The following is a 27,804-nucleotide window of genomic DNA, read 5'->3' on the forward strand; positions in this document are numbered from 1 at the left end:
ACCAAACACACAAGTCCGAAAGAGGCCCAGTCTGTCCCAAGTTACAGCCAGTGAGCTGCTCACCAGCAACGTAGGCTGCAGGGGAACTCTGGTGTTGTCGGAGAATTAGGCTACTAAGCTTGTCTATGAAACACGAGAGGAGTCACTTGGTTTTATTTTCGTTGGCCAACTTTTCAATTGAACAGAGTATTTTTTTAGTTTTTTGTTGAGAGATGGAGTCCTAGGATATTTGAACTGAGTAAGAACTGTGGGTTTTCTATTGAGCGCTGTATAAAACAATGTGGTGTACTTTTCCTTGTGGTCTGTAGGCCGACCTGATGATATTATATCATATTATTTCATATTATTTAATTCCATGACTTGACTCTCAAACTATCTTTCTCATACGAGTATAATTTAATATTTCTTTTCCACCATTGCTCATAATAATAATTCATGCAATTCATGCATCACCATTTCATTTCATTTCATCACAACACAGGCCTGACCTACAAGAAAGAACAGTGTATGTTTAATATATCTATTATTGTGTTGGTCATACTATACACTGATTTATTGTCAGTTTTGAATAATACAGAAGGTGAAGAGCTTAAAAATTTATCACATATTAAATCGCAATTGCAATATTGGTAGAATAAAAAAAAATAAAAAAAATCACAATTAGATTATTTTGCCCTAATCTATGGCCTGCAGAGGCAATGAAGTCGAGACCTCAACATAATTGGGATAAAAACAAATAGATACCAGTCATGTTCCCCTCTCAGCTTCTGTAAAAGTGATTTCAAATCAAAGGCAAGTTCTTACACAGACTAACGATAAAGTAAAATAAAAAGATTAAAACTTCTCACTATCTACACATCCTGGGAATTAAAAATGCAGAAATATATACACAGAGTTTTGTTGATAAATGGTAAATCCACCGTTTGAATGATTTGACACATTTGAAAGAAGATATCTGTCTGAAATGTTGAAAACATTAGAATATTTACAGAATGTGGAGAGTGTCCCCACCTTTTCTACCTTTTGTACGTTTGTTCACCTGTTTCTTTTAGAGTATCAAGAAACAAACGGGACACTTTTAGCCCGACATATATTTTGTATTTTTTAATACAAACTCATCATTAAACGTGAATTAAATCCATACAAACAAACTGAGCTGGGTGTGAATCAAAATGATCTCCCTTCTTTGTTTCTTTTCATTTGAGAAACATTCATTGCTTCCACTTTTATGTTCTTATACTTAGGATACTAAAATTCCTCTTAAGTGAGACAGCAGATTAACAGAGAGGTTAGGTCTTTGTTGTGTTCAGGAGATGTGTGTGTGTGTGTATGTGTGTGTGTGTGTGTGAACTCGTAATCTTTGGATAGAGTCCTGCACACCGCCGGGTGTGCTGCGTTATCTGGGCCGGTGGTTGGCAAGCAGGAGGTCCTTGTCTTTGCAGGTGAGGCAGAGTTTGAGGTTCCTGAGCGAACCGCCGGCACAGTAAAAAGCCCACACGCCCATCAAGAACAAGATGACGTAGGTGGGAACCAGGCTGCCGACATACTCGGGGTTCTGGAAGGTCTGCATGAGAAGAGGAAGAAAATGACATCAACACAAAACATGAAAACACAAAAATAACCACCTTTAGTTTATGCTCTTCTCCTGGTTTTACTTTTTAATTATTATTTTTTTAGGCAGTGCTATTTTCTGTATCTACTTGGACTTAAGAAATCCATCCAGCCAATTCTCAGCAACACTCACCAGGCAGGACACAACGAGGTGGCTAATAACGACAGCAGCCACCGCCCACCAGCGCTGCTTCTCACAGGCATCGAAGAAGACGACGCCCCAGAACATGTGAAGCAGGATGATGGCCATCGTCATGAAGGCTGCAAAAGGACAAGTGTTACAAGTGTTACAAGCAGGATTCTGTAAACTACATCTTGTTGTTGCCCCCTGCCACCCCAAGGAAAGCAGTGGGAATGTTTTAATCAGAGCTGCAACTACCAACTATTTTGATAGTCGATTCTTGAAACGAATAAGAGTAAGAGTATTCGGATTATGAATTGCAAAATTACACAATGCCTACATTTAGCCATCAGCTTTTAAATTAAACTTTTGGTCATTTGCTAATTAACAGTCAAGACAATAAAATGAATACTGCTTTCAAAAATACACCTTTTAATGAGTATTTCTAGTGTAGCGACAGAAAGTTCCGCTAAAATCCAGTCTCATCATGGACCAAACAGGTATATACAGTAAGAAATAAGCATCTGTGCAGTGGAGCTGAACGATTAATTGCATTTGCGATATTATCACAATATGATAAAATGAGATTTTCTAATCGCAAAGACTGGGATTACACTCTGGTCACATGACACGCGAGAGTAAAGCAGACTGCAGAGGAAGTATCAACTGACAGAAGCTGACACTACAGAAACTTTAGTGTCACACAGGTAATGAAAGGAGCACCCGCAGGTAACTTGGTGGTGGTGGGTGAAATCTTTGGCTATCCGCCGCTGTGGCGGACAGGAAAAGTGCATAACAGAAAGACACATGTAGTAAAGGTAAGCGTATTGTGGCCATCGGCGCCGGCGTCACAAACACAGCCACCAGTCAGCTCGTGAAATATCTGTGAAACAGTGTTCCAAACCAAACGCACAAGTCTGAAAGAGGCCCAGTCTGTCCCGAGTTCCAGCCTAGGTGGTCAGTGCGCTGCTAACTAGTGTTAGACAGCGTTCCACGTTTATATAGTTTCCCCTAACTCAACACCTTCAACACCACTAACCTTTTTTTTTTTTTTTTTTTTTAAAGGAGTCTGGGGCGGATTAGCTGCCACCTCAAGCATAAACAGGAGAACTGTTTTTTTCTTTAGAAAGTATAAACTTGTCTGGTGTTGTCTAATCTTGCACCCTCGGCAGCAACACGTTGTCCAGCTGTAAACGTCGCCATTAGCAAATAGCGACGCGTTGTTCATGATTGTAAAGTTAGAGCACACCTGCAATGTTAAACAAGACCTATGCTCCCACACTCTGGAGGTTTTAGGTCATGAAGGTGTTAATACCAGCGCTGATGTTGTGTTGTTTTAGTAACTTGTTAACATCACTTTACTCCGTTATGGCGACGGTGCCGACTACGTCGATTAGTTATTGCACCCCTAGTTTTAATGTATTGAGAGCCAAAACAGTGGATTGACTTTACAGACTAAATAAATGCTGTAATGTCATGACACAAAGTCATCTATGTTTGAGTACAAAGACACAATTGCCAAGTACACACTGTAGCTAATAGCTGTTTTGGTTGAGTCCAAAAATAGGACATTTCTGTGGGCTTTGGTACCTGAGGACAGGAAGTAGTGCTGCGAGTCTCCATGGATCCCCACAGTCCCCGGCCCTGCAGAGTCAGCCAGGATGTTCACCACCGAGAACGCTCCACTCATGAAGCCGAAGCCAAGGCCGGACACTGAGACAAAACAACGACACAGGAGAGTTTAATTCCACTGCTGCATTTTCCACCAGGGCAATCTTTACCCCATTTAGGGCTGCGGCAAACAATTATTTTCATAGTCAACTATTTTCTTGACTAATAGATTATTTATTTGGTCTCTAAAATGTTGAAAAAAGTCAAATCGGTGTATCCCAAAGCCCAATATGATGCCCTCAAATGTCTTGACAACCTAAAGATATTAAGTTTACTGTCATAGAGTAAAGAAACCATAAAATATTCACATTTTAGAAGCTGGAATCAAAGAATTGTTACTTTTTTTTCCTTCAATTCTTACTCAAAGCAATTAATCAATTATCAAAATACTTGGCAATTAATTAAATAGTTGGCTGCACAGCTCTATTGATTTTAATTTACCACGGATATATCTGCACTTGGGTATATGTTGGCCACCAGATATCTTTTAACTGTAAAATGTAAGTACAAATATTGGTCACAATTCTTTAATAACCAAATTTAAGTAATCCTTGGATCCATGTATTTATGTGTATTGTGCCTGTATTACACTGGGGAACTTTTTACACAGATAAAAAAATAAAAGTATGGCTAAAAATGAAGCAGTTAACAACTTGATAGACCTTCACTGCCTGGTAAACATGTACATCTTCCAAGTTTGTAACAAAGGCCTTCCTTTAAAACAACCATTTTCACTAGTAACTCCCATGACAAGTAAACTGAATGTGATGTTTAAATTGGTGGAGTGCCCCTTAAAAAAATGAATATAGGATGAAAACTAGTTATCAGATGTTTTTTTAACTCTCAAATGTCTAAATGTTAAAAGGCAACAGATAGTGATGTGAAGTGTAGAGTAAACGTACCGTAGGCCAGCTGCCGTATGGAGATCGGCATGGTTTCCTCTTGACTGAGAGTGAGGAGGCCTTCATTTGCTTTCCTGCAGGACAACACGCAAACGTCAGTGTTTAAGTGCCTAGTTTCACTGTGCATTGTAAACAAGAACATCAACGGGAATCATGCATGTCAGTTAGCGGAAGAGGATACGAGCTGCAACGTCGAACCTTTACCATAAAAAGACTAAAGGAAGGAAACTGGAACAAAATGGAACACCAGATCAGGCAAACATGCTGGAAAGCTCTCATAGTATCTGCCAACAGTGTGTGATAAATACTGGATGGACACTTGTATGATACAAAGGCAGCACTGGCCATTCATTATATTGCAGGATAACCGGCAGATTATAAAGCTTTACTGGCCTCTAGTGGCTGCTGGTGTTAGAAAACCTGTCCCAGCTCTGCACTACATTCTAATGCTAAGCAAGTTTTGAGTAGTTGAGACAAATAAGTTTTTAAATCATTAGTAAGAAATTTTGCTTCTTCCTTAAGACGTTTTATTGGCAGTGACATTCTGAAGGCACAGTTTGATTGACAGCACATGTACATTATAAGGGTAAAATATGTTGATTTGTTGTATAATAACAAAAAGAACAGTATTTATTAACCTGCCATTGTTTGATCTTGACTGATCTAGTGGTTTCTGTACAACTGTATAATGAAGGATGTGATGGTAAAAGTCTCAGACTCACACTCAATTTATTCAGAATCATCATGGTAGTGTTATAACAGAGACTGTGTGTAAAACCGCCAGACAGCTATGGCAGCGACTTACTTCAGCAGCTTGTAGTAAGCAAAGCGGAAGATTTCCTGCAGCAGGACGGACAGTATCACGCCGAAGATGAGAAGGCCTTTCTGCTGTGCCGCACTGTCCTTATTACTGATCTGAACCGAGATGAACCACACCAGAGACGACAGCAGCAGGGACACCAGCCAGAAAAACGCTCTGAGGGGGGAAATAACAAACACATACACAATCAGTTACATGAAAGGAAGCTCAGGAACAGGAAGGTATAATATTAAATTAATTGCGACACCTGAGGGGGGTCCTACATGCTTTATTGTTAAAAAAAAACACATTCTTTTTCCAATACTGTCCATTGCTTCAGCACCTCTATTCACCCTCTGTCCGAACACTCGTTTTTAGCCTCTGATGTTAATACAGAAGCTTTAGACAGTTGGTTCAGGCAGAGCTAGCTGATAACAGCAGCTAGGTGTTACTGTAAAATTAGCAACAAGTGAAGCGATCTGTCCATCAGGAAACTTCATAAATCAGAGTTGAGGCAGAGCAGCCAGAGGACATCAGAGGGAAAACCAGAAACTATTTACACAACCGTAAGCATTTTCTGCGAGACATACTGAACAACCTCCAGCTCTAGCTCAGTGGAACGACCGCTTGTGCTGAAGGGCTGGAGGAGATCCTATGCTACACAGATCCATTCTTGGGCCTTTACACACACTGGGGACATAAATTTAGGTTGAAAAGACATGAAAGAGGTAGATTTTGTATAATATGGGACCTTTAAGGTCTTAAATGGCTTTGAATGTGGATGCTGCCTTACAGTCTAAATAAATTAGGTAAATTCCCACAGGGTATTCACTTTAACAGACTGTCCATTTTTGGCACAACACTGACTTGAGGATCAGATACAAAACCAGGCTGAAAGAATTAGACAGCAGGACATATATGTTACTTTCATAGCCATGGACATTATCAGGTTACTGCATTCAGCACTGAGATACAAGAGAATTTTAGGCACTGGGCATTATTTGATTAAAAAATATATTTAATCTATAATCAAAATGAACTCTGATTAATTTTCTGTAGATTGTCTAATAAAGTAATTTACAAATCATTTTAACTTTATATGGATGTAAAGGTCAAGTTGTATAATTGGAGGTGTGTATATAAAAAAGGACAGTGTCAATAAAAATCACATACATTTTGAAACCTTTAAGATTTGTCGATTCAAGAAATTAGCGACCTCCTGCTCACAAGCCCACTTCCCTTAACTTCTCACTTCTTTTGATTACAGCTCCTTAAAAATAGATACAATTACATATATAATAAGAAGAAGAAGAAGAAGAATTAATATATGATTTTGACTTATTTTTAGCACAAATTAAACTGCTACATCAAGCTACTTATTCTACTACTAACACTTTTTGTCTTTGGTATAGTCACTGGCCTGTTTCAGATAAAACAAGCTAATTTACTGTTAGCCTTATGCCCCCAGTCCCACACCTCCATTATCGGACAGATTATGGCAGTCTATCAAGTTTGAAAGTGTTCTCGACAGCACTTTTTTCTTGTCTCCAAATTTACTGTAAAATCGAATGTGTTGTCTGAACATATGTGTGAGAACAAGCCTGAACAGCTTGACAACTGAGGGCGTGTTTAAGAAACTAGGTTAAGCGCAATAGCAGGATGTCCGAAAATGGAACCTAATAATGCCGTTAGCTAACAGCTAATGAGTTGGTCTGTTAGCTAGCAGGCTAGCTCTGGTTAACACTTGGTTTAATGACATTAACAGGACAGTAGCGTCTGTTTCACGCTGCTGTGATGAAGATAAGTTAACTACAATCCCACGTTGATGAATTTAAAGTAACTCTCACCCTGCTATGAGGAAAATAACCCTCAGCGGATCCCGGGCGATGGTAAACAGGAACAGAGAGATGGCTGGGCCGAAGGCGATGAAGGTGCAGCCGAAAAACACCGCCGCCGTCATTTTGTCTCTTTGTTGTTGTTGTTTTTTTTGGGGGGGGGGATCCGCGTCCAGCAGCGCGACCCGAAGCGCCTTGTCTTGTTCCTCGAAGCTGTGGCTTACAACAGAGTTTGGTCCTTTAAACTTTTACAAATCGCTGCCTGCTTGTCGTCTTTGATGGGAGAGTTTCCTCTGCTCGCTTCCACCAGCAGCGGGTCACGGGGTCTCGTGACGTCACACGCTCTGTCACGTGACTTTATTGCAAAAAGGAAAAAATATTACAAAAAACGCTCGTTTTTAATTCAGTTTAATTTAGCAAGGACCGTGCACATTAATAAAACACTGATGTAAATTTAATGTAAAGTCCCTGGACAGCTGTTACTTAGTCAACCTTAAAAAAACAAAACAAATATAATCAATCAAAATCAAAATCAAAAACTTTATTACAGACTCAAGGTCCAAATCTTACCCACAACAATGCATAAATACATATCCGAAAACGCAGATGCATACACACATACCTACACATCAAGAAAATCCATAGTAAATCATGGTTATAAAAATAAATAAAAATATATAAAATTATTTAAAAAGAAAATCATTGTTCTACCCGGAGACAATTACACCAGTGTTTCCACATGCGGGATTGGTAGCGTGTAGTACTTAGCTGTTTGTTAGTTAAGCCCATTATTATTTCATTTTGTGACCCATTAAGCCGGCACATGAATTTAAACATTAGGTTTCTTAAAACAGCATGAAAGGTCCTTACTCTTGCAGCCACAAACATCTCACTTGCACTACACCATCTTGGTCTTAAAATAAAATAAATTTAACAGTCATTTAAAATTAAGTCAGACATTATGAAAGCATGTAACAAAATAAGAAAGGGTGAAATATTTATCCAGACATTGTACTGAATACTTCTTCATATACTTCAAGTACTGTTTAAAAAATATGCAACATGCAACCCAAAGCTCATAATCTGAATCAGAATCAGCTTTTATTGCCAGGTATGTGTACACATATGAGGAATTTTACTCAGGATTGTACATTGCTCATGATGTGCTTACTCATACAAAAATACCATAACACAATAATAATAAAATAATAATAATAAAATAAAATCAGAGTAATTAGAGTACATACATAGACAATAACTGACTGCAGCACACACAGTATACATCTGTCTACTACATGAGGTCAGACTAGCCCAAATTAAAATCTGTGAAACAGCATTAACAGAACGACTGTATTGTTTACTTGTTATATTTTAACAAAACCTATTTTCATTTTGATTTGATGTAATAAAATAGTGTTGAAATATATTTCATGTACATTAAAGGGGATGATTTCTAGCCTATCTATCTTAGAATGCGGTTAAAATCTCATACTCACAAAGCTGGATTTCACAAGGTTGCCAATTAAGTAATTGGAGCAGTAATTAAAGGTGGTAATTTGATTGATGGTAAAGGTAATACTGTAGGCACTAGCAAAGCACAATTACTAACTGAAATGGTACGTGCTCCATGTTGGCAATCTGTCCCTGCACATTCAGATAGATTTCTATGGATTTCACCGCTTTTCTTGTTTTCTAATGTTTGACAGAGGAAAGCAGTGGTGGACAAAGTATTCAGATCCTTTACTTAAGTAAAAGTACTACACTGAAAATGTTACTTAAGTAAAAGTATGTAAGTAAAATCAGGAAAAGTATTAAAATTAAAAGTACTCACTGCAGAAAAATGTCCCCTGTGACTGCTATAATAGTATACATTACATGATAAGATTATTATTACTCATGTGTTCATGTAAAAGCCGGATTTTATTATTTATATTGTAAAGTAACTAAAGCAGTAAGATAAATGTATTAAAGTAAAAAGTACAATATTTCCCTTTGAGATGTAGTGGAGTAGACGTAGAATGTGGAAAATATTCAAGTAAAGTACAGGTACCTCAAATGTGTACAGTATTGAGTAAATATAATTAAGCTGATGATACAAGGGGCAACTTTTTGAGCAATGTGGCTGGGCATTCTTGCTGGTGGCAAGTCCGACTATGTTTTGAACAGATAGCAGTAGGGAAGGTTGCAGGGCGGCGAGGGAGGGAGGTTACTGTAGTAATCTTTACTTGTTACCATTGACGGCAACATTGCCCAGCAGCATTGCTCTAAAAGTTGCTCTGTTCCCCTGGAGGAAAGACAAGCAGCTACGTCTCTGAGAATCTGATCATCTTTCAAGATTATTTTGTTGAAATATCATCTTAACGAATGAAAGTATTTGTCAAATGTTATGCATATGATTGGGAATGAAGTGAACTCAGTCAATTCAGTGTGAGAATTATATTTATTTCTCAAGTAATCTTACACTCTCCCATAAAAAATGTCTCCGTGGAGAAGGTCTGCTATAATGAGTGTGATTTAATTAAGGAGTAACGACATTTATTCACCTTTTTATATCAAAGACAAGTACACACAAATTAGTGCAGGACCTCTCAATATGAACTGGGTTTTTGTTTGTTTGTGCAATTAAAAGCATTTTCTGCTGTTCTGAATTTTAAGTTGTTTTTCTCGTCCTATTAAGCTGGCTGAAAATAACTTGCGAGGGCACTAAGGGAATAATGAGCTTCTGGTCTCCTGTTAACCCCCCTTGTTGCTTCCTCTCTCTGAGTGAAATGTGACTTTTCTTTTTGGTAATTTGGAAGAAATAATGAAGGTCTGATACAGAGCTGAAGACAGGGCCTCAGGATTGGCTAATCAAGCAGGACCTATTTTAAAATTGATAATCCAACATGACTGTCAAGAATAAAAAATGACCCACAAATCTTAAACAGCACCCTAACACAAAATATACCACATCAGTGTTACCACTGTTTGTCTGACAGCAAAGGAACAAAAGTAATTACTTAAGCAAATGAATTATGATAATAAATGTATGTATATAAATCACTTCTGAAAAAATATTTTTAAAAGCCTGTTGTTAATGGCCTCAGTCTTATTGTTACACTTGTAATATGTTTAATATGTTTTATTTGTTTATTTAATTCTTTTTAACTTTATTGTATTGGATTTTGTTTTATTTCATTTTTGTTCTTTTAATTGCAAGATTTTACTCGTCATAGTGCTACCCTTAGTCCTGAAATGTGTGAATATTGATCTACACACTTATTTCATGATTTATCAAATTATCACCATGAATCACACAAAAACGCCGCATGATTTATATATTCTATCATTTATACAAACATCCAACACCACGGACTCACATAATACACAGAAATGAATCATTCCTGTAAACAGCAGTGTGGCGTGTGGATTACATAATCACACCCATCTCTAAACTCTACCATGCCCATGTTCATCTGCACATTTCTCCATGCACAATTTCCACATGTATATAAGTTATCATGTATTTAATTCATCAGTTGTACACTGTTTATAATTCGTCTGTCTGCGCAGCGATGAAGTGTATATATTTGTTATTACTTTTTTTTACATCTGATGTTTACTTTTTTTTTTTACATTTTTTTTATATTTTCTCAGCTCATTTTATATTTGTATTTATTGTATGTTATTTATCCATTTATTTTATTTTTACTGTATGCATTTGATGTGGACAGCAAAGTAAGAATTTCAGTGTACATGGAAACTTGAACATCTGACAATAAACACTTGAATCCTTGAACAGCAGAGCAAGACACTGGTGTTTAAGCTTCTGTCTCAAACATCTTCTTCCTGCCGCCCATCCCGGCCTTGTCTTCGATGTTCTTCCTCCAGTCGCTTGTTTGCTTCTCCTGAGAGAAACACACGCGAAGGAAAGCAGCAGACAGATTAAAATTACTAACAATAAATGGTTGAGACCCTCTTAATATTTTCTGCATGTGGAATCATAACGGTTCAGTCTGTTCAGTTGCTTTATTCCCTTGTTTTATAATCTGAAATGCTCTCTGTTGTGTATTTTAATGCTAACTGAGCTAAAGTTTGACTTCAGAGATGAAACCATAGAAATCAGAGGAGGAAGAGGAAACAATTAAACCAAAATAAAATGTAATCGTGCTGTAATTGTCCTTCAGTGTCCAATGTAAAATCTGAAGCACCCACCTCCTCTTTGACCTCCTTCTTGACCTGTTTCAGGTTGGCTCTCAGGTCCATAGACACTTTATGTTTGGAGCCCAGCAGAGCGGCGAGCATGGCGTCGGCCGACATCCGAACCTTCTTTAGGGCCGGCTTATGGAACTTCCCCTTCAGATTCTGGATCATCAATTTCAGGTCGTCGATCTGACAGAGAAGACAGTTACTCATACCATCTGTGCGTTTATCTAAAAACATGTGGTCTGCTTAAATGGCATGGGTTGTCTTCAAAATGCAAATTAAGTGTAGTTTAGCCTTGTGAAACTTTGTAGTGTTGGCTACTATAAACAGCCCTGTTAATGTGAATAAAACATGGTGTAACTGTTAGTCAGTTTGTCTCTGAGCTGTTTTAAATTGATTACTGAATTCAGTGGGAGTTCAAACCTGCATTAAAATAGACAGAAAAAGCATCTGACTGCCAAGAATGTATAGAAATTGAATGACACTGGTGTAAACTTTAGTCAACATACCTCCTTATTGGACTTTTTCACTTTGATCTCCATGTCGTATCGCTCTTCGTCCACGAAATCAATCTCCTTGTGAATTTTCCGGCACAGCTCCTGATGTAGTGATAGATATGAAAAGAGGGAAGTGAAGGATGAGTCTTCAATACAAACTACTCTCACACATATACTAACATCCTGAGCAGGCGATTCATTCCAGGACATAGGTGGCTTTTGAAATACAGCAGAAGAACAAGCTACAATTTCAACATTGACATATTATTACTAAGTTTTGGATGTTTGCAAATACTTCCTTATTTATCCATCAAGCAAATATGGAACAACATAATTATTAGTTTGGAGTAATGCTCCTGATGAATGATGAAGTCCAATATTCACTCTCCTTTTAGCTTGGCCTCCACAAATTTCTGAGGGAAATGTTGTTGTGTGTCGTAACTTACAAAGTGTTATTTATCTTAAATACATGAATATGTAAACTTTGACTTTCTTTCACCTAGCGGCTCTCACTTGAACCTTGGTCTCATGTGGGAAAGTCCTGAGTTTACTTGACCCATTCACCCACAAACGTCGCTCTTCATACTACATCACCTGACTTCTTCTGTCACTATAGGTTGCAGCCTAACAAAAAACACGTAATAGTGGGACGTAATGAGAATCAAAATCATATTCAGAAATATTGAGGGATCAGTTGATTTGTTAAACCAAAGAAATTAGCTGCAAGATGCTAAAAAGCTCTGCAGAGCTCAGGAGAACAGCATGAAGTCATTTTATCCTTTGTTAATAAAGATATTTATTGAATACAACTTCAATCGCAATTATATTTATAATTTATTACAGTTTTTCTCAATTGCTTAAACAATATAAAGAGGAAATTTCAAAACCATAACTTCATTTCATTTTTCAAAAAGCTACACCCATTTCTCTAAACTCTACACACAAATCCCTTCATTTCTCATTGCCTACACCATGTGGTCACTGAGAAAAGACTAACATTCAATATTGTTCACTCAAGTCAGCACAGGTTGAGCTCAATTAGCACACAGCTATCCAGGTGGAAACACAAAGAGTCATAATTGATAACACACCAATCAGAACCTTCAATAGATAGATAAAAGGGCCAGAGTCAGTTCATTCAGTTTTGGAACAATGGATCCAGAGAAATCTGAAGGAAGAGGTGTAGGACACCAGAGAGGAGGAGGAGGAGGAGGAGGAGAAGGAAGAAGAGCAGTATGGAGAGGAGTAAGAGTACACTAAGAAGTAAAATATGTGCAAATGTTTACATTTGTAATTTCTTTTGTTGTGTTCATCATGTGCAAAAGTTTTTGAGGGGGAGAACCACAAGCAACATTACAACCCGTTTTTGTAGTATTGTTTTGAATTCATCTCACCAGTGTGTAAGACTGTGTGTGTTTTTTGAGGGCTTGTGTGTTATGTCTGAGGGCAAAGTTTGGTTTTTCAGCAAGATTGAATGGTTTTGAGTGGAGAGCTTCATTTTGACCTGAAAATATGATGTTTGGGGAATTGGTTGAGAAGTTGTGGTTTTGTGTTTAGTGTTTTGTGAAAAAGAGGCATAATTTCAAGAAATGTGTTTAAGCAATCGAAAAACTATATTTATTTGCACAAGAGGCAATGGTAACTCCCTAGATGAAGTAGTATAGAGAAGCGATTAAGGAGAAATAATTGCACTGTTCATACTGTAGGCTAATAATTGAAAAGTGTCTCCAGTGGATTTTACTGGTCTGTGGTTCCAAATTAAAACACCACTTTATCTTAACAAAAGTAGAGTGTAACAACATTTGTGTTTAAGAACTCCCATAGGATTTTTGTTTTCCCACTGGGGCACCAGAGTCGAGCACCATTGTAATGAACTACTTGCCAAAAACATTCAGCTTAGAATATGAACAGATGGTGGATATCAGTTCTGTAAACCTGTCGAGACTAACATCAGCCATGTTTTTGTGGTTTGTGTTTCTGGCCTCCACCCAGTGTCCAGGAGGTAGTGCAGGATTACCTGGAGCTCCTGCATGGAGCCTGGGACAGAGAGGGTGGGGCAGCTCTCCTCCATGTACTTCATCTTCTCCTCCTCGGCCATCCGCACCTCCTCCTCCAGCATCCCCGCACCAATGTGCAGCAGCAAGCTCTGAGAGGAAGAGGAAGAGAGAGCATGACCACGACGAGGTGAAGGCTTCATCAAGTGTTAATGTGTTTGCTATGATATTCAGAGTTTAGTATTGTGACAGGCGTAAATACCCCACTTCTACTGTTTGTATGTATGTGTAGTCACAGAACAGAAATATGCTGAATCTCAGAGAGGCTAAAACAGTCATTACACCCCAACATGGGGAGGTTTAAGAAAATAGTCTATTTCTTTTAGTGCAATTATATTTTTTTCTGATTTTACTTCCTGTGAATGTGTTGGCTTCCTGTAAAAATGATCCTGTAAAAATGATCTTTAGAGAACAGCCTTCATCAGAGAAATAACATAAAACTCATTTAAAAAGAATAAAATAAATTCTGATACTTCCCTCACCAGTTAAAGGACTACAAATATTTATGTGCTCAGCTAATTTCATGGAAGTCTTGCAACAAGTAAGTCTGAAATAAACAGTACAGGACTACAACTAATAATAATTATTATTATTAATTGTTTAGTTTATTAAATGTCAGAAGATAATGAAGCATTCCATCACAGTTTCCTGAATAATACAAAACAGAGAAAAGCAGCAAATGCTCATGTTGAAAAAGCTGGAATCAGGAAACGTTTGGATGTTTTTTGCTTCATAAATGTCAAAAATGGAAGCATGATTATTATTATTAGCAAACTTTAAGGGGGTCATCCAAGTAGATTTCTCATATTCATAGGGGAATATGTCAAATAAAACACATCAGGAGTCTTGGTAAATGAATATCTACCAAAAAGTAATAGAAATAATCATGAATAAATAAATATCTTGTGAATTACTTGATGATCTTACCCTTACAATTCTCTGAATATTATTTAAATGAAACAGGAAAAAAGAATAAATAAATCACTTCTTGGTTGCCACACATAACCCACATACATGCAGCTGTGAGTGTATTGCTTTGTTTTAAGGGGTTACAAGGCAGAAAAGATTGGGAACCAACTGACCAACATCCCCATAAAGTGTGTTTGTAGGTCCAAAATTAATCACATGATTTATTTATTTGTTGGACTAAAAATTACAGTTTCATGAATTTCATTACTCCAGTTTCTGCCTCATGGATCCTGTTGATTGTTGTTCAGTTCTTTTAACAGTGACAGCTGCCCGGCAATACGCTCCTTCTAAAAACTTAAATCTACCGTGTGTGCAAAACAACATCTGTAAACTTCTTGTTTGTATCATTTTATATCAAGTATCTTGCTGTTATACTACATTGTTTTCATATTTTCCCATAAAATACTAGCTAAGTAAAGTAAACTGCTTTTACTGCAGGTACAGTAAGCGAATAAGTGAATTTATGACATAAATGTTCTGTTTTTAAACACAAATCTGAAAAGGAAAAACACTTCAGGCCTTCAACAACACCATCTTACTCTACCTTCAGCTGATTCCTCCGGCACGACGACATCTTCTTCCTTTAGAAAAAATACAGGAAGAAGTAAAATGATTAAGAGTGATTCAGAGAGTTTTGTAGATTCAGAAAGTCTCCTCAGTTCAGATGAGGACTTACTCTGCCATCCTGACTGCCGCTGATTCCTGCCTGCAGAAGAGAGATAAATGGGAATACCACAGCTTTCTGGTCTGTTTATAGGTGTTGGTTCAGCGTGTGTGTGTGTGTGTGTGTGTGATGGAACAGTAGCAGATGTCCTCAGAAGCTGCTGGTTGAATTCCAGACAGAGATGCTGATGGCGGCAGCTGAGCCTCGAACAAACGCTTCAGGAATTTTCTTCTGGCAGCATTTTTAGACAATATAGGACCAAGACTAGGACTCAGATATAGTTCAAACTAGCTTGGTTAAAGGATCGGGTTGGCAATATTCTAGATTTGTCTCATTGTCAACGAATCTCACAAAAAGACCAAAAACAACAATGAAATATTGTGTGTGTCAAAGCCTGATATATCTTCTTCCTCTGTGCCACAGAGCTCCATTGTTGTCCTAAAACTATTAAAACACATAAATGAGCCTCAGTGCTGCACTGAGTGACATGTTCCTTCATCACCACAAACACACACTGTAGTTTTTTTTCTGACTCCCTGTACCATCCTGCTGCCCCAAACACTCACTAGAGCACCAAATGTGAATTAATCCACCGCTGAAAATAGTCCCCAACAAATGCACAAGTTCCTCCTGTTTGTTTGATTATAAAAGTACAGCGAGCAGTTTTGAAACTACACAGTTTGTGAGCTGTTTTTAAATAACTACTTCTTCGGTAGGAACCAGCGGGCTTTGAGCTGAGTGATCGACAGAAAGTATTTAGAAATACACTATTTATTTATTTTTTATTTTACCTTTATTTTACCAGGAAAGAAATCCATTGAGATTTTTAATCTCTTTTACAAGGATGTCCTGGGTGTGATGCACTAAGCATTGGTTTTTGTCTTTTTTTGTGTAAAAGTAAAACCTTAAGGAAACTGTAAATTGCTATCACACTGTGTTCTGATTTTAAGAGAGGAAGGTAATTCATCACTGAATGTGAAGTTAAAAACACAACTCAGCTATCAGGAGATAAAGCCTGATATTAATAAAGAACTATCTGTGATGTTTGAAGAGAACCTAAAACCAGCCAACACATGATCTTCTAAATACAATGAAAGCTCAGTTTCCTAAACTGTGGAGGGATTCTGCTGCTGTCTTTGGTTTGCTCTGACTCAGCTCAGCTGTAGTCTGTAACAGCTGACTGCTCATCCGCCTGTGTGTTTCTTTCATTCCTGCTATTTCACAGACAGTGAAGGGAACTCACCAGAGATTCATTCATAGCTGTAAAATCTTGCTTGATAGTGACTCACATAAGCATCAAAGTCAAATAGCAAAAAGTGTGTTGGAACAGAAATATGACAAAGTAATAAGAGTTTTGAGACTTACTAAAAAATAAAACAATATAAAAATATAAATATCACATTTAGATGTAAGCTTCATTTGATACAATGATAAAATTAAGATAAAATACATTAAAAGATATTATTTACAAACTGAAATCTCCAGATCTGACTTTTTGATTTTTTGATTTGATTTTTGATTTGGTTGTAAGTCAAAAGATGCTGTAACTTATGCCACAGCCAGCAATATAATATAACAAAGAACTGGCTTTTCAAAACTGTGGAAATTGTTGATGTTAACCTTAACTGACTCAAATAGATTCTCATTCGCAAAAAAAACAACTATCTAAATACAAATGCAGCTTAATGAGAGAAGTGTCAGAATAAAGGTAAAAAGAAAAAAGCCCAACATGAAATACCTTCAAAATAAAGGTTGTAACTAACTCTGAGAGCAGGACGGATGGGTTGGCGGTGGTGAACCAGAAAAAGCCTTCCAGCAGCTGTCAGCTCTAAACAGGGAGGATTTATTGCTCTTACTGGTTCCCATTGTATTCAGCTGCTCAAACACCCTGGGAGTGAAGGGAGATATATGCACACACACACACGAATGCTCTTCCTGTATAGTTTTCTCTTATAGCATCTAGTTGTCTCTGCTTGTACAACAAATTTCACATTTCACATTTGAACATAAAAAAATAAACTAAATGAATGCTTAACCAAAATTAAAACGTGGGTCTATTTTACATTAAGAAATGTGATTTAGCTGCACAAAAAGAAAACATGCAGTGCATTTTAAATATAGAAGAAACAGATTGTCCAAAAAAAAAAGTAACTTAAGCTAAAAAAAAACAAGCAGCTGTTTGCTGCATTTTATTCTGTAATTATATCTGTTATTGTGTTTTTGTTTCCCTTCATATAAATAAAGACATTTCCACCATAAATTAGAGCAGAAAATGTCTCCAGAATGCAGGAAATTAAGTGTTTAGTGCTCCAATTTTCTGGGGGAGGACCTCCTGACCCCCACTCACCTATTTCAGCATTTCCTATTTCTTTAAAAATAGTGTTAAAAATCTTCTCGTCTTGTTCTTGTACATCGTCTCGTGACCCAAGTGTATCATCACGCGCCTAATCTGAGCCCTTATGTCCCCACCACTTAACAGCAAAAATTGACGGCCTTGATTGTAGGGTCTGTTAACTCCATTTGTCTTTCTTCCTCTCTAGTAAATCACTCACAACTCAATCGCTCATGTTTAGCAGGTTACAGAGTCACTACAAGGTGGAGCTGTTTCATCGACCGACCTGTTCTACACCTGACAATCTGCACCACCTACTGGAAAGGAAAGTAACAGGTGACTTAATAGTCTTGATAGTCATACGTGAGCTGCCGGCAAAAGGAGTTTCAACTTGGTGCAGCCAGAGAAAAGCAGCCGCTTTGCTCCTGCCAGGTTTTAATGTCATGCAACATAGTGATGTTTTGCTGTACCACGAAAGTCAGAGAAAATTTCTAACCAGCATGCATCACATTAAGCCGGGTGCTGCGAAAAGCCGCACGAAGTCAAACCTATGAGTCAAACGCACCTTATTATAGCAGCAGTTTGTAGAGGTAATGTTGCCTCCTACAGGCAAAGAAAGTTCTAGGTGTCACACTTGTGTCAAATGTTACATTTCTATTTTCAGGTTCATGTAACTTATCTAAATTAATCTTATTTTCAGCTTTTTAAGGTTTTCATCCAACATATTTATTTAATTTTTAAATTTTCATCATTTTTTTTGGATTATGCTGCAGGCTACTACAAAAACTAGGCCTATGTGAAGCCCAAAAACAATGGTTGCACATTACACAGGCGGGAAACTACGGCTGATCCGCTTCATAGTAAATTACATTGTGACGTTCATTCTTTTTATTAAATGGCCGGAAGTTGCAGGCTATATTTAGTCTGCCCATGAATACTTTTATTGTGAACTTGCAGACCGGAAGTGATGCAGTATCATTAGGACTAGCTCGACAGTGGTGTGAAGATGGCGGCGTACAGTCGCACTCAGCTGCTGCTGCTGCTGCTGCTGTTATCATTACTGTGTCTCTGCGGCTCCGGCTCCGTCCTCGGCTTGAAGGCTGCCAGCGGCCCGGCCGAGCCGCCCAACCCGCCCGTCCTCAGAGTCGCTGATCCCGCGGTCAAGGATGCACCTGCCGCCGCCGCCGCCGCCGCAGCCGCCGCCGCCGCCGCCGCTGGGGCCTCGCAGCCTCGAAGGGCGACCGTTTGGAAGCTGTCGGAGGAGGAGGCCTGCCGGGAGGACCTGACCCGCTTCTGCCCCAAACACACCTGGACTAACAACCTGGCCGTGCTGGAGTGCCTGCAGGACCGCAGAGAGGTAAGCGGCCGCCGGCAGGGCTGGTGGGGGTCCGTGAGGTGACGGGCACCTGCTGGGTGTGTCGCCCCGGTGGTTTAGGTCCCCACCGGCGGACAGCATGACACTGATGCAGAGGTGAACAGCTGATGGAGAGGTGAACATCTACACTTGCGTCAGTGTGTCCACACACACACATTTATTTATTTATTTTCTTATTTATACTCCTAATTTCATACACTACCTGTCTTATACCTCAGATATTAGTCTATATTTTGACCACAAAAACATGAGATGAATGATGCAAGAGTAACTTTCACACATGTAGTAATATGCACTTCGGAGTATTTCCATTTTATTCCACAACATTTATCTGACAGCTGTAGCAACTCTGCAAAATTTGGTTTTAGCTACAATAAATGATGGTTTATTGGAATTGAGTGACATTAGATGTAAAACCAACATTACAGGCATATTTAAACACAGTATGTAATGAGTTTGACATTTAAACAGGTAAAATATAGTTTACAAAAGTTACTGATGTTAAAAACAATAACATAAACAGTTAAAGGAGTCTTTAATTTCTCATGTTTACATGTAAACATGTATTTACATGTATTTAGATTTTTCTTGATTTTAATATTAACTTTTCAATTAGACTGTCTGTAAATTTTAATTCCTAACATGATGGTCCGAATGCTGTTTCAGGGTCCACTCCACACTGCCAGGATTTAAAAAATCAGCTGGAGATATAATTAATCCGTTTTGATAATTATTGATTAATTGTCATTAAAACGTTATTTTTCAAGCAAAAATGCCAAACATTGTCCTTTTTACTGTGATGATTGGCTGCTTTTCTCTGTTTTATTTGATTGTAAATTAAATGTCTTTGTGATTTGGACCGTTGAACAATAGCTCTGATATGAAGACGCCACTTTGAGCCCCGGCTTTCTATTTTCTGAAAATAGGTTAATGTATAATGAAAACAAATTGCAGACATTGAATAATTTATTCTGGTATTTGATTGTATTATATTATTTTGTTGGCCTAAAATCAGTCAGATCTACTCCTACACCATCTGTACAACTTGCAACGTCATCTCAAAAGCTAACTATTCTGCTTAAGGGAACGTTTTGATGTGGTTTGAGGTGTTCCCACCTGCACTGCACAGTTCAGCTGCTTACTGCGACCTCAGTGAAGTAATTATCAACCCGAGTTCAGCATGTGCGCAGTCATTCAGCTGTCAGGTGACTCTCAGGGTGAACTTAAAACCACAGACTCTTCCTGCTTTTTTTGTGTTTCTTTGTGATAAAAAATGTAAACTAAATATTTTCAACAAGAGTGAGTTTCCATTATCTATTATTTTGGGAAGTGAACGTGAGGAGGGTTTTATCACATAAATCACTGTGATCAAGCTGAAACGATTAAACGCTCAGTGTGTAATTTTGCTTCTGGGGTCTCTCACATCTAAACAACAACAAAAGAGGTAATTTGATGACTTTGTGAAGCAGCGTGGGTTAATGGGAGTTTCCCAGGGGCCGAATTACATGCAGAGCTCTCCTTCTCTCCAAAACAAACAGACCAGGCGAATAAAATTGGTAGAAGCCCTGAATAAACCAGATTCACAATAAAAATCTGTGTTTCTCCAACACTGTTTGGCAGACACAGGACGCTGCGTTTGCTCAGTTTGTTTCTCTCATAACTTAAGATCCACACATGCAATAAATAAAATCCTTCATCTGGTTCAAAGAAATAGTTAAAAATGAACAAGATCTAAAAGATGTATTGTAAAAAATGTGGCTTAAAAATTGATAAAGAGTTAATTTATGACAGCTTCTGGCAGACAACCAAAACTGTGACACATGCATAAGGGGGATATACTAAAGTAAACGCACCGTTACCTTGATTAAAATGACTTTTGATTTCTCTAGGTTGGAACATTGTTGGAAACATTTGGGATAACGTTAGTACACAACTCAACAAAATATATAACATGTTAGGTCTAGTTGTTTTTAGGCATTTTATATCTTTAAGTGATCGAACGATCGGCAGCGTTGAGTCGTCCACTTGTTTAGTTAGTGTGTGCAGCCAGGACTTTCAGACAGATATATCATTTGGTTTATCAAACTGACTCCCGTGTTAAACGTTACTTGTCCATATTCTTCATATAAGGTGTGTTTACTATAATCTATAATGTTGCCACCCTGATGTTGTGCTTTTAGTATCTTGGCCTGCTCTGTACACACAACATTATTACATATGTGTCCATCCTTAAAGAGGGATCCCTCCTCTTTTGCTCGTCCTGATATTTCCTAAATTTTTATCTGAAATTGAGGGTCTAAGGACAGAGGGTGTCGTGCGCTGTAAAAACTGTAAAGCATCTTGAGGCAGATTTGTGATTGACTTGACTCTTTTAACGATGGACTAATTGTTTAAGTCAACCGTTCTCTGGTTCCAGTGTCTCAAACATGATCTTTGGTTGGTTGAATAAAACAAGCAGTTTTGTGTGCTTAAGGAACTTGAGATGGATTGATTCACTGAGAAAATATTCTGCAGATTCATATTAAAAAGTATCGTGAGCTGCAGGCCTCAATTCAACAAATAATCAATGATGTTTAGTTTAACGTTACAGATGTGTCTTCACCTTCAGAGTTTTGGACTCTGATCTATTGGACGAAGACGATGAAAGACGATATGATGATGACAGTTGTGATTTGACGCAGTTTAATCGGTCCAGTTCTGTCTCTCTCAATCAAACACACACACACACACACACACACACACACACACACAGTGAGAGTTGGATTACACATCCATCTGCACCAACAAGGAAACAACTACGCAGAACAATTACATCTGTTTTGTTTTATTTATGTTGTGAAGCAAAACAAAATGTTTCCTCAACGATGTTAAACATCTTTGGAAGCAAATACTAGCTGTTATAATTTGAGTCTCATAATTATCTAATTTAACCAAAACTGCACACATTTATAGCACTGGAATATTTTACATTTGTTTGAGTTAAATTTCCTTCTCTAAAACATGTAGGGAATTTAAAGTGGTGCCAACTGTGTTCAAGTGGCTCAAATTAATTTTGATTCTCAAATGGGACTAGTTAAATTCAGACACCAAAATTCAATGTTTAAAGAATTTTTTTGTTTTGTAAGTCTCGTCATCCAAACGTCTAAAACACAAGAGGAAGAAGTATCTTTGTTCAAGCTTTGAATTTTGAATCTTGGATTTCGTCTTAATTACAATTTCTTGAATTTTATCAACTTGAATATATAAGAAAATATATCGCATAGTTAAATCACACACCACACCAAGAACAACAAAGACCAAGTTTTGGAAATTGCACCATTTTAAATGATCCTACTGAAAAAGAACCACATTTATTCATTTTCATACATTTAGCTACATGATTTTGAAAATAAAATATTTCAGAGATAAAAATTCAGTGGTCTTCATAATTTCAACAGTAGTAAGTAGATTTCTGAGCAAGTTATTCTGCTGCTTCTATATACATTTAAGAAATGGTTTATATCACCCTATAATTAGTGTTAATTAATGTAATTGTAATCGGCTCCTCCTGTGAAGCACCAAAAAGTGGAGGCTGCTGTATACACACATAATGAATGATCATATAGAAAAACAGTTTTATTAAATATGTCTTCACAGGAGAAGTTATAATAGTTGAAAATATTAATAAACTCTTTAAAAGTGGCCTCATACCTGCTTACAGCTACATTACAGTGTGTAATAACCCATTAATTACATGTTTATATTGTCTTTTATACAGTCTGTGGTTACAGTCTATCATAGATGCTAAAGTGGGAGGTTGAAGTAAAGTGTTACCAATGTGCAATTAAACATATTCAAAGGATTCATGTTTAGTCTAATGGTGGTCTGCAGGGTTTATTTTTAACCCAGGATCCCGACATCAAATTGACGTCAACCCCACCCGCCCACCCCCACCATGCTGACAACAGCCACACACACACTCCTCCTCCACCACCAGCCCTGAGTCTTTACTGAGATAATTACATCACTCTATAACAGCTGTGGCTCCTGAAGAGGTGAATGACTCTTATAAATCTGCCTTTTCTCCAGATAAAGACACAGAGACATCAGCAGCACTGGCAGTGATGCAGCGTGCGGTTACAGTACAGCGTTTGAGTATTTATTTGTGGCGGTCTAAGCCCTGAAATCTGACACTTGAGAGACGGCTGAGAAACAGCACTGCAGTTACGGACTAACTGCTGGACAGGAAGTCACTTTGCCACAGCACAAACAGGTCCTGTGGACATTTTCAGTCGTGGTCACTGAGTCAGTCCGTCACTTGCTGTGTGTAAGGATGCTGTGTGGACTGCAGAGCAGTTTCAGTCTGCCTCACAGAGTCGGCTGCTTTCTGTGAGAGCAGCTTTGTACTCCGTCGCCAACATTTTCATTGTGATTGGCTGTGATTCTTTCACTACATGCAGATATTGGCTTTTAATCGCAATATCACACACCTTGCTCACAAGATGAATTATCAGAGTAGGAAACAGTGTTCATTTCGTCTACAAATAGTAATAGTAACCTATTGTTCATGATGAAAACTAGACTCAAACTAAATCAAAAATAACCTTGATGAAAATGACAAAATGTATTACAATTTAAGTCAACAAATAAAAACTAAATGATAATATTTTAATGCTAAATCGTATTCAGCGCTCGGCATGCATTTGTCCGATCACTTAATCCTCCAAACTAGTAAAATAGAGGAATATTGTTTTGTTTTTTTCATCCAGCTACACAAAATCGTGTTTATATTTCACTCTTTTTTTTCTAATCATTGCCTTTTCCTTTTAAAAACAGTTGTAACTCTTTAAGCCTCCAGAAGTTTTTGAAAGTCAGACGGAAAAATTATTCATTTATTATTATTATTTACACAACAAAAGAAATCAGCTAAAAAGAGGATAAAACTTCTTTCACATTACAGATACTCATTTAAATGACTTTTATTCACAGATCAATAAACCTTTTGTTCGGTTAAAGGTTCAGCGTGTAGGTTCTAGTGAGCAGTATAGCTACGGTGCCTGAGACAGGACAAAGATGTCATCTATGAGATAAAAGAGAGTGCCAGTCAAGAGATGAGGTTTCTTTGGACTAACATACCAAAGTAAATGAAGAAATTCCCAAACACTATCACATCTAGTGCATCAAGTATGACCACTGACCAGGACAATGTAAGCCTCACTGTTTCTGCACCACAGTCCATTATAAACCACATAATACATGAAGTTTACAAAGGCATAATTAGATTAATTAGATAAGCAATCTGCAAATATTACCAAAATGTCTATTTTAATTTTTTGAAATACAACAGAAATACAAAGTAGTACTGACAGCCATAATTTCAGCTTGTGGTAAAACGGTGCAACGTTTTTAATGGACATGTAGCATGTGAAAGTACAAATTACACATTTGTGTGCACAGTGGGAACATAGACTGTATATAAAAAGTGGGAAGAGTGTATATAAGAGTGGGAATCAATATCCAGTAAGTTTTTTTTAATGCAGATTTGGAAAGTATTTATTAGTGGTCACTTGATAGGCACACGGTCTTGTTATATATCACCATTAGCAGTAAAAAGAAATGTTTTCTACCAGGGCAGTAAAAGTTTAGCTGGCTGATGCTTCCATGCTCTAAACTAACATTAGGGGTTTATTGCCAATTAACGTTACTGATCAGCTGATTGATCAGCTGATTCTCTCGCTAAGTAACCGGCAAAGCCAAACCACAGGCTGGAGAATAAGTTGGCGCCATGAAATTAATCCATATTTCACACCACTGACAGGGGAAACATGTCGGGGCTCTCTGTGATTATGGCCAGCTAATAGCTAAAGCTCTCAAACAACAGTTTTCATTTGCAGCGCTAAAGTCTGACAAACAGCAGAAAACAGACCACTTCAGCACAGCTTTGAAAACATCTGTCCCACATTAACGTTATAGCCTTCCATCTGGGAAAATCCACAAAATCTGTGATTTCTGCCGTCAGCTGTCTGTCCTGACTCCGTCTGGCTGTCGGCTCTCGTGCTAAATAACACCTGTGTGCTCCTTCATTTGTCCAAATGTCACTTCTCTTCTTATTTCTAATAAACCAGAACAATACTCGGAGACTGTATATTACTATTATTATTAGTCCCTCTTCTTCTTCTTCTTCTTTGTTCGTATTCAATGTAGTGACGGGCGTCTACACTACCGTAATTACACAAGCAGAAGAAGAACGCCGTGATGACGAAACGCGCTCTGTAGTTTGTTCGTTGTCGGCTACGGTAGAAACATGGAGACAAAATACAGCGACCTTCACAGCAGGGGGCGCCCACGGTTATGTAGATATAAATGTCTCATTCTAAGGTAATAAAAACATAACGGTTCATTATGTCAGGTCTTTACACACCACTGAAAACATAGTTATGGATCTTATATTGCATTTCTGTCAATAGATCCTCAGAAATATTAGACACTGATCCGGTACAGTGGACGACAGCTCTACCCTCTGAGCCGCAGCCGCCCCTGTTTGTCTTTGTTTCCGGAGTATGAATTCGACAGATGAGGAATCTAATTTAATGGAGAGTAGTCTCAGTTCTTACAGATTGTACAGAGGTCAGTGTGACTCTGCCAACTTTTGGTCTTGAGTGTATCGTATTAGGTTTCCTGTGATATAAACAGAGTTTTGTCACATTGTCCTTTCCCCTTGCTCAGACACAGTTAGCCTGTGTTATCACTTCAGTTTCATCAGTCTAGTTGATTAATCTGCTCTGGGTTCAAAAGCCTTTGATGTGAATGGATCAAGTCTTCGTTAAATAATAACTCATAGTCTTACTAATTGGTCTTTTTTATCTACAAGGCCACTGAGGGTCTGTTTCCCTTTTTACGCTTGTTTTTCTGCCTCTGAAACATTTAGTGGAAATTACGGTTTAAAGACAGTTTTTGTCTCTGTTCCCCAGGCAGAGCAGAGTTAACATGAAGTGCGTTTGTGTCTTTTTACTGCAAAGTGAAACGTAAGAACAGCTTCTCCCACTGTGTTTCCTCTGATAGTCGAGGATGTTGTGGGAGAGTCTGTGAAGAGCGTCTGCTGCTTTGTTCATATCAGACTACTGCCTTTTAGAGGAAAATGTCACTGTAGTCGTCATTTTGACGTGATAGTGGTATTATTTTCCTTGTGCGCTCTCGAGGTCTCGTCTTTTTTATGCAAACTAAAGGAATAGTCCAGGAAATGCACTTACCGTGTTTGACTTCTCACACAGTTACACATGAAGATTAAGACTCATTTAACCTCTGTGCAAAGGCTGACAGGTTTGACTTAACAGGCAGGATTGTGTATGCATTTATTCTGTCTCTATTTCTTTGTCACATGCACACATTCACAAAGAGCTTGATTCTGCAAAACATTTGCTTTATGCAGTATGTATTTGCTTATATACAGGAACTTGCCCAGAACAGGCCTTGTATCATGTGGATTTTTTCTGAGATTTAAAATGAATTTTTAAAAAGTACATATGGTAGAATTTCACTATGTTTTAGATTTCTTCTCCTGTTTAAAAATGTCCTCCATCTCTCTTTGTTTGAGGGGCTGTTTTTTAGGGGTGGGAACCACGATATGATATTATCACGATACTTATGTCACAGTTCGATATTATTGCGATTTTAAACACATTGCGATATATTGCAATTTATTACCTTTTTTTCCAATTTCAAATTGTGTCCCCAAAGGAAAAGTATTTTTTTAGTGAACTGAAAAAGTAATTGATTTTATAATTATTGTACAAAAAAGTAAAATTCTCGTGTGCAATTTTTATATAACATTTTTTATTAAAAGATCGGTACCTGATATCCATAAAATAATCCAATAAATAAATTTGGTTTACGTTAAAATTACATTTTGAGCTATCATCAGAAATTAATAACTTTATACCTGAAAATTAAAAAAATTAAATCAATTGAAAAATGCAGTTTATATTCAGCACAGACTTTATTCTTAATTCTGTAATGTTTAAACTATGAATGCTAACCGCTCCAAATCTAACACGTAGTTCTGCCTGAGGTGCACAGTCCTTACTGCGCCAGCAAAACATGCTGCCTACCAAGACGATAACATGTAAACAAGGCAGGTTTGGTTGTGTTGTGTGTGATAGTGTTTTCAGTTAAAAATGAACTAACCTAGCCTATGCCTAGCCTCCTCTGGTTTGGTGTCTGTCCAAAGTTCAAAAATATGCCTCCAGGTGCCACTTAAACTCACTTATTAACCCATTATATTTTATTTGTTTAATCTGTGCACAAGCAGAAATGTAAAAATGTATGGTTTAAGGGCAAGTCACACCCAGGACTTCTGTGTTGTGGCTCAGACTGTAGCGCAGCTTGCCAGATAAAGTTTGTGAGAACAGGTTTTGGTTTCTGTGCCAAGAAATATCTACACCACTTAATGCACCCAAACAACAAACAAGTGTTTTTCTGTTTGAGTACAGATTAAACTAGATACAATATGTTTGTTGTTGTTTTTTTTTTTTACTTTGGTCAGCTCTGTTTAACGCACAGACATGAGACTGGTCTCAATCCTATCATCTGACTCTCAGAAAGAAAGCCAATAAGTATATTTTTCTTGAATGTTGAAGTGGGTAAAAGTGGGGTTTAACTGTCAGATAAGCTGCAGCACATCTCAAGAATTTCCATCTCCTGATGAGGAATCTAATCAAACTTCACTGTTTAGTCCAGATGTTTTTTTTTACCATGTGTCAGTTTGTTAATAAATGTTTGAATTCCCTTGAGAAAAACAACTTTTGACTTCT

General features: G+C 37.7%; 3 protein-coding genes across 4 annotated transcripts in view; 1 reads left to right on the plus strand and 2 right to left on the minus strand.

Moving 5' to 3' along the window:
- Window positions 1-638: 638 nt before the first annotated feature.
- On the minus strand, window positions 639-7,266 carry aph1b (APH1B gamma secretase subunit). Its single transcript, XM_038701282.1, has 6 exons — window positions 6,952-7,266; window positions 5,111-5,281; window positions 4,306-4,379; window positions 3,323-3,445; window positions 1,745-1,872; window positions 639-1,564 (listed from the first exon to the last, which is right to left on the minus strand). The coding sequence occupies exons 1-6, from the start codon at window positions 7,062-7,064 to the stop codon at window positions 1,397-1,399; spliced, it is 777 nt and encodes a 258-aa protein (XP_038557210.1). The 5' UTR covers window positions 7,065-7,266; the 3' UTR covers window positions 639-1,396.
- Window positions 7,267-9,409: 2,143 nt separating this feature from the next.
- On the minus strand, window positions 9,410-15,519 carry LOC119890359 (troponin I, fast skeletal muscle-like). The gene is made up of 6 exons (XM_038701606.1): window positions 15,321-15,519; window positions 15,189-15,225; window positions 13,639-13,767; window positions 11,634-11,723; window positions 11,134-11,310; window positions 9,410-10,826 (listed from the first exon to the last, which is right to left on the minus strand). The coding sequence occupies exons 1-6, from the start codon at window positions 15,326-15,328 to the stop codon at window positions 10,740-10,742; spliced, it is 528 nt and encodes a 175-aa protein (XP_038557534.1). The 5' UTR covers window positions 15,329-15,519; the 3' UTR covers window positions 9,410-10,739.
- A 3,090-nt stretch (window positions 15,520-18,609) lies between these two features.
- Window positions 18,610-27,804, plus strand: part of LOC119890028 (Golgi apparatus protein 1-like) — a 33,936-nt gene continuing 24,741 nt past the window's right edge. The window contains exon 1 of one of the 2 annotated variants that reach the window (XM_038701030.1): window positions 18,610-18,997. In XM_038701030.1, coding sequence (XP_038556958.1) covers window positions 18,647-18,997 — 351 coding nt within the window. In that variant the 5' untranslated portion in view covers window positions 18,610-18,646. The remainder of the gene's footprint in view (window positions 18,998-27,804) is intronic. The other variant, XM_038701029.1, reaches the window with a different exon arrangement.

The sequence above is a fragment of the Micropterus salmoides genome, unplaced genomic scaffold (genome assembly GCF_014851395.1).
Source record: "Micropterus salmoides isolate LMB-PRFRI ecotype aquatic unplaced genomic scaffold, ASM1485139v1 Ms_hic_scaffold_6, whole genome shotgun sequence".
Lineage (NCBI taxonomy): Eukaryota > Metazoa > Chordata > Actinopteri > Centrarchiformes > Centrarchidae > Micropterus > Micropterus salmoides.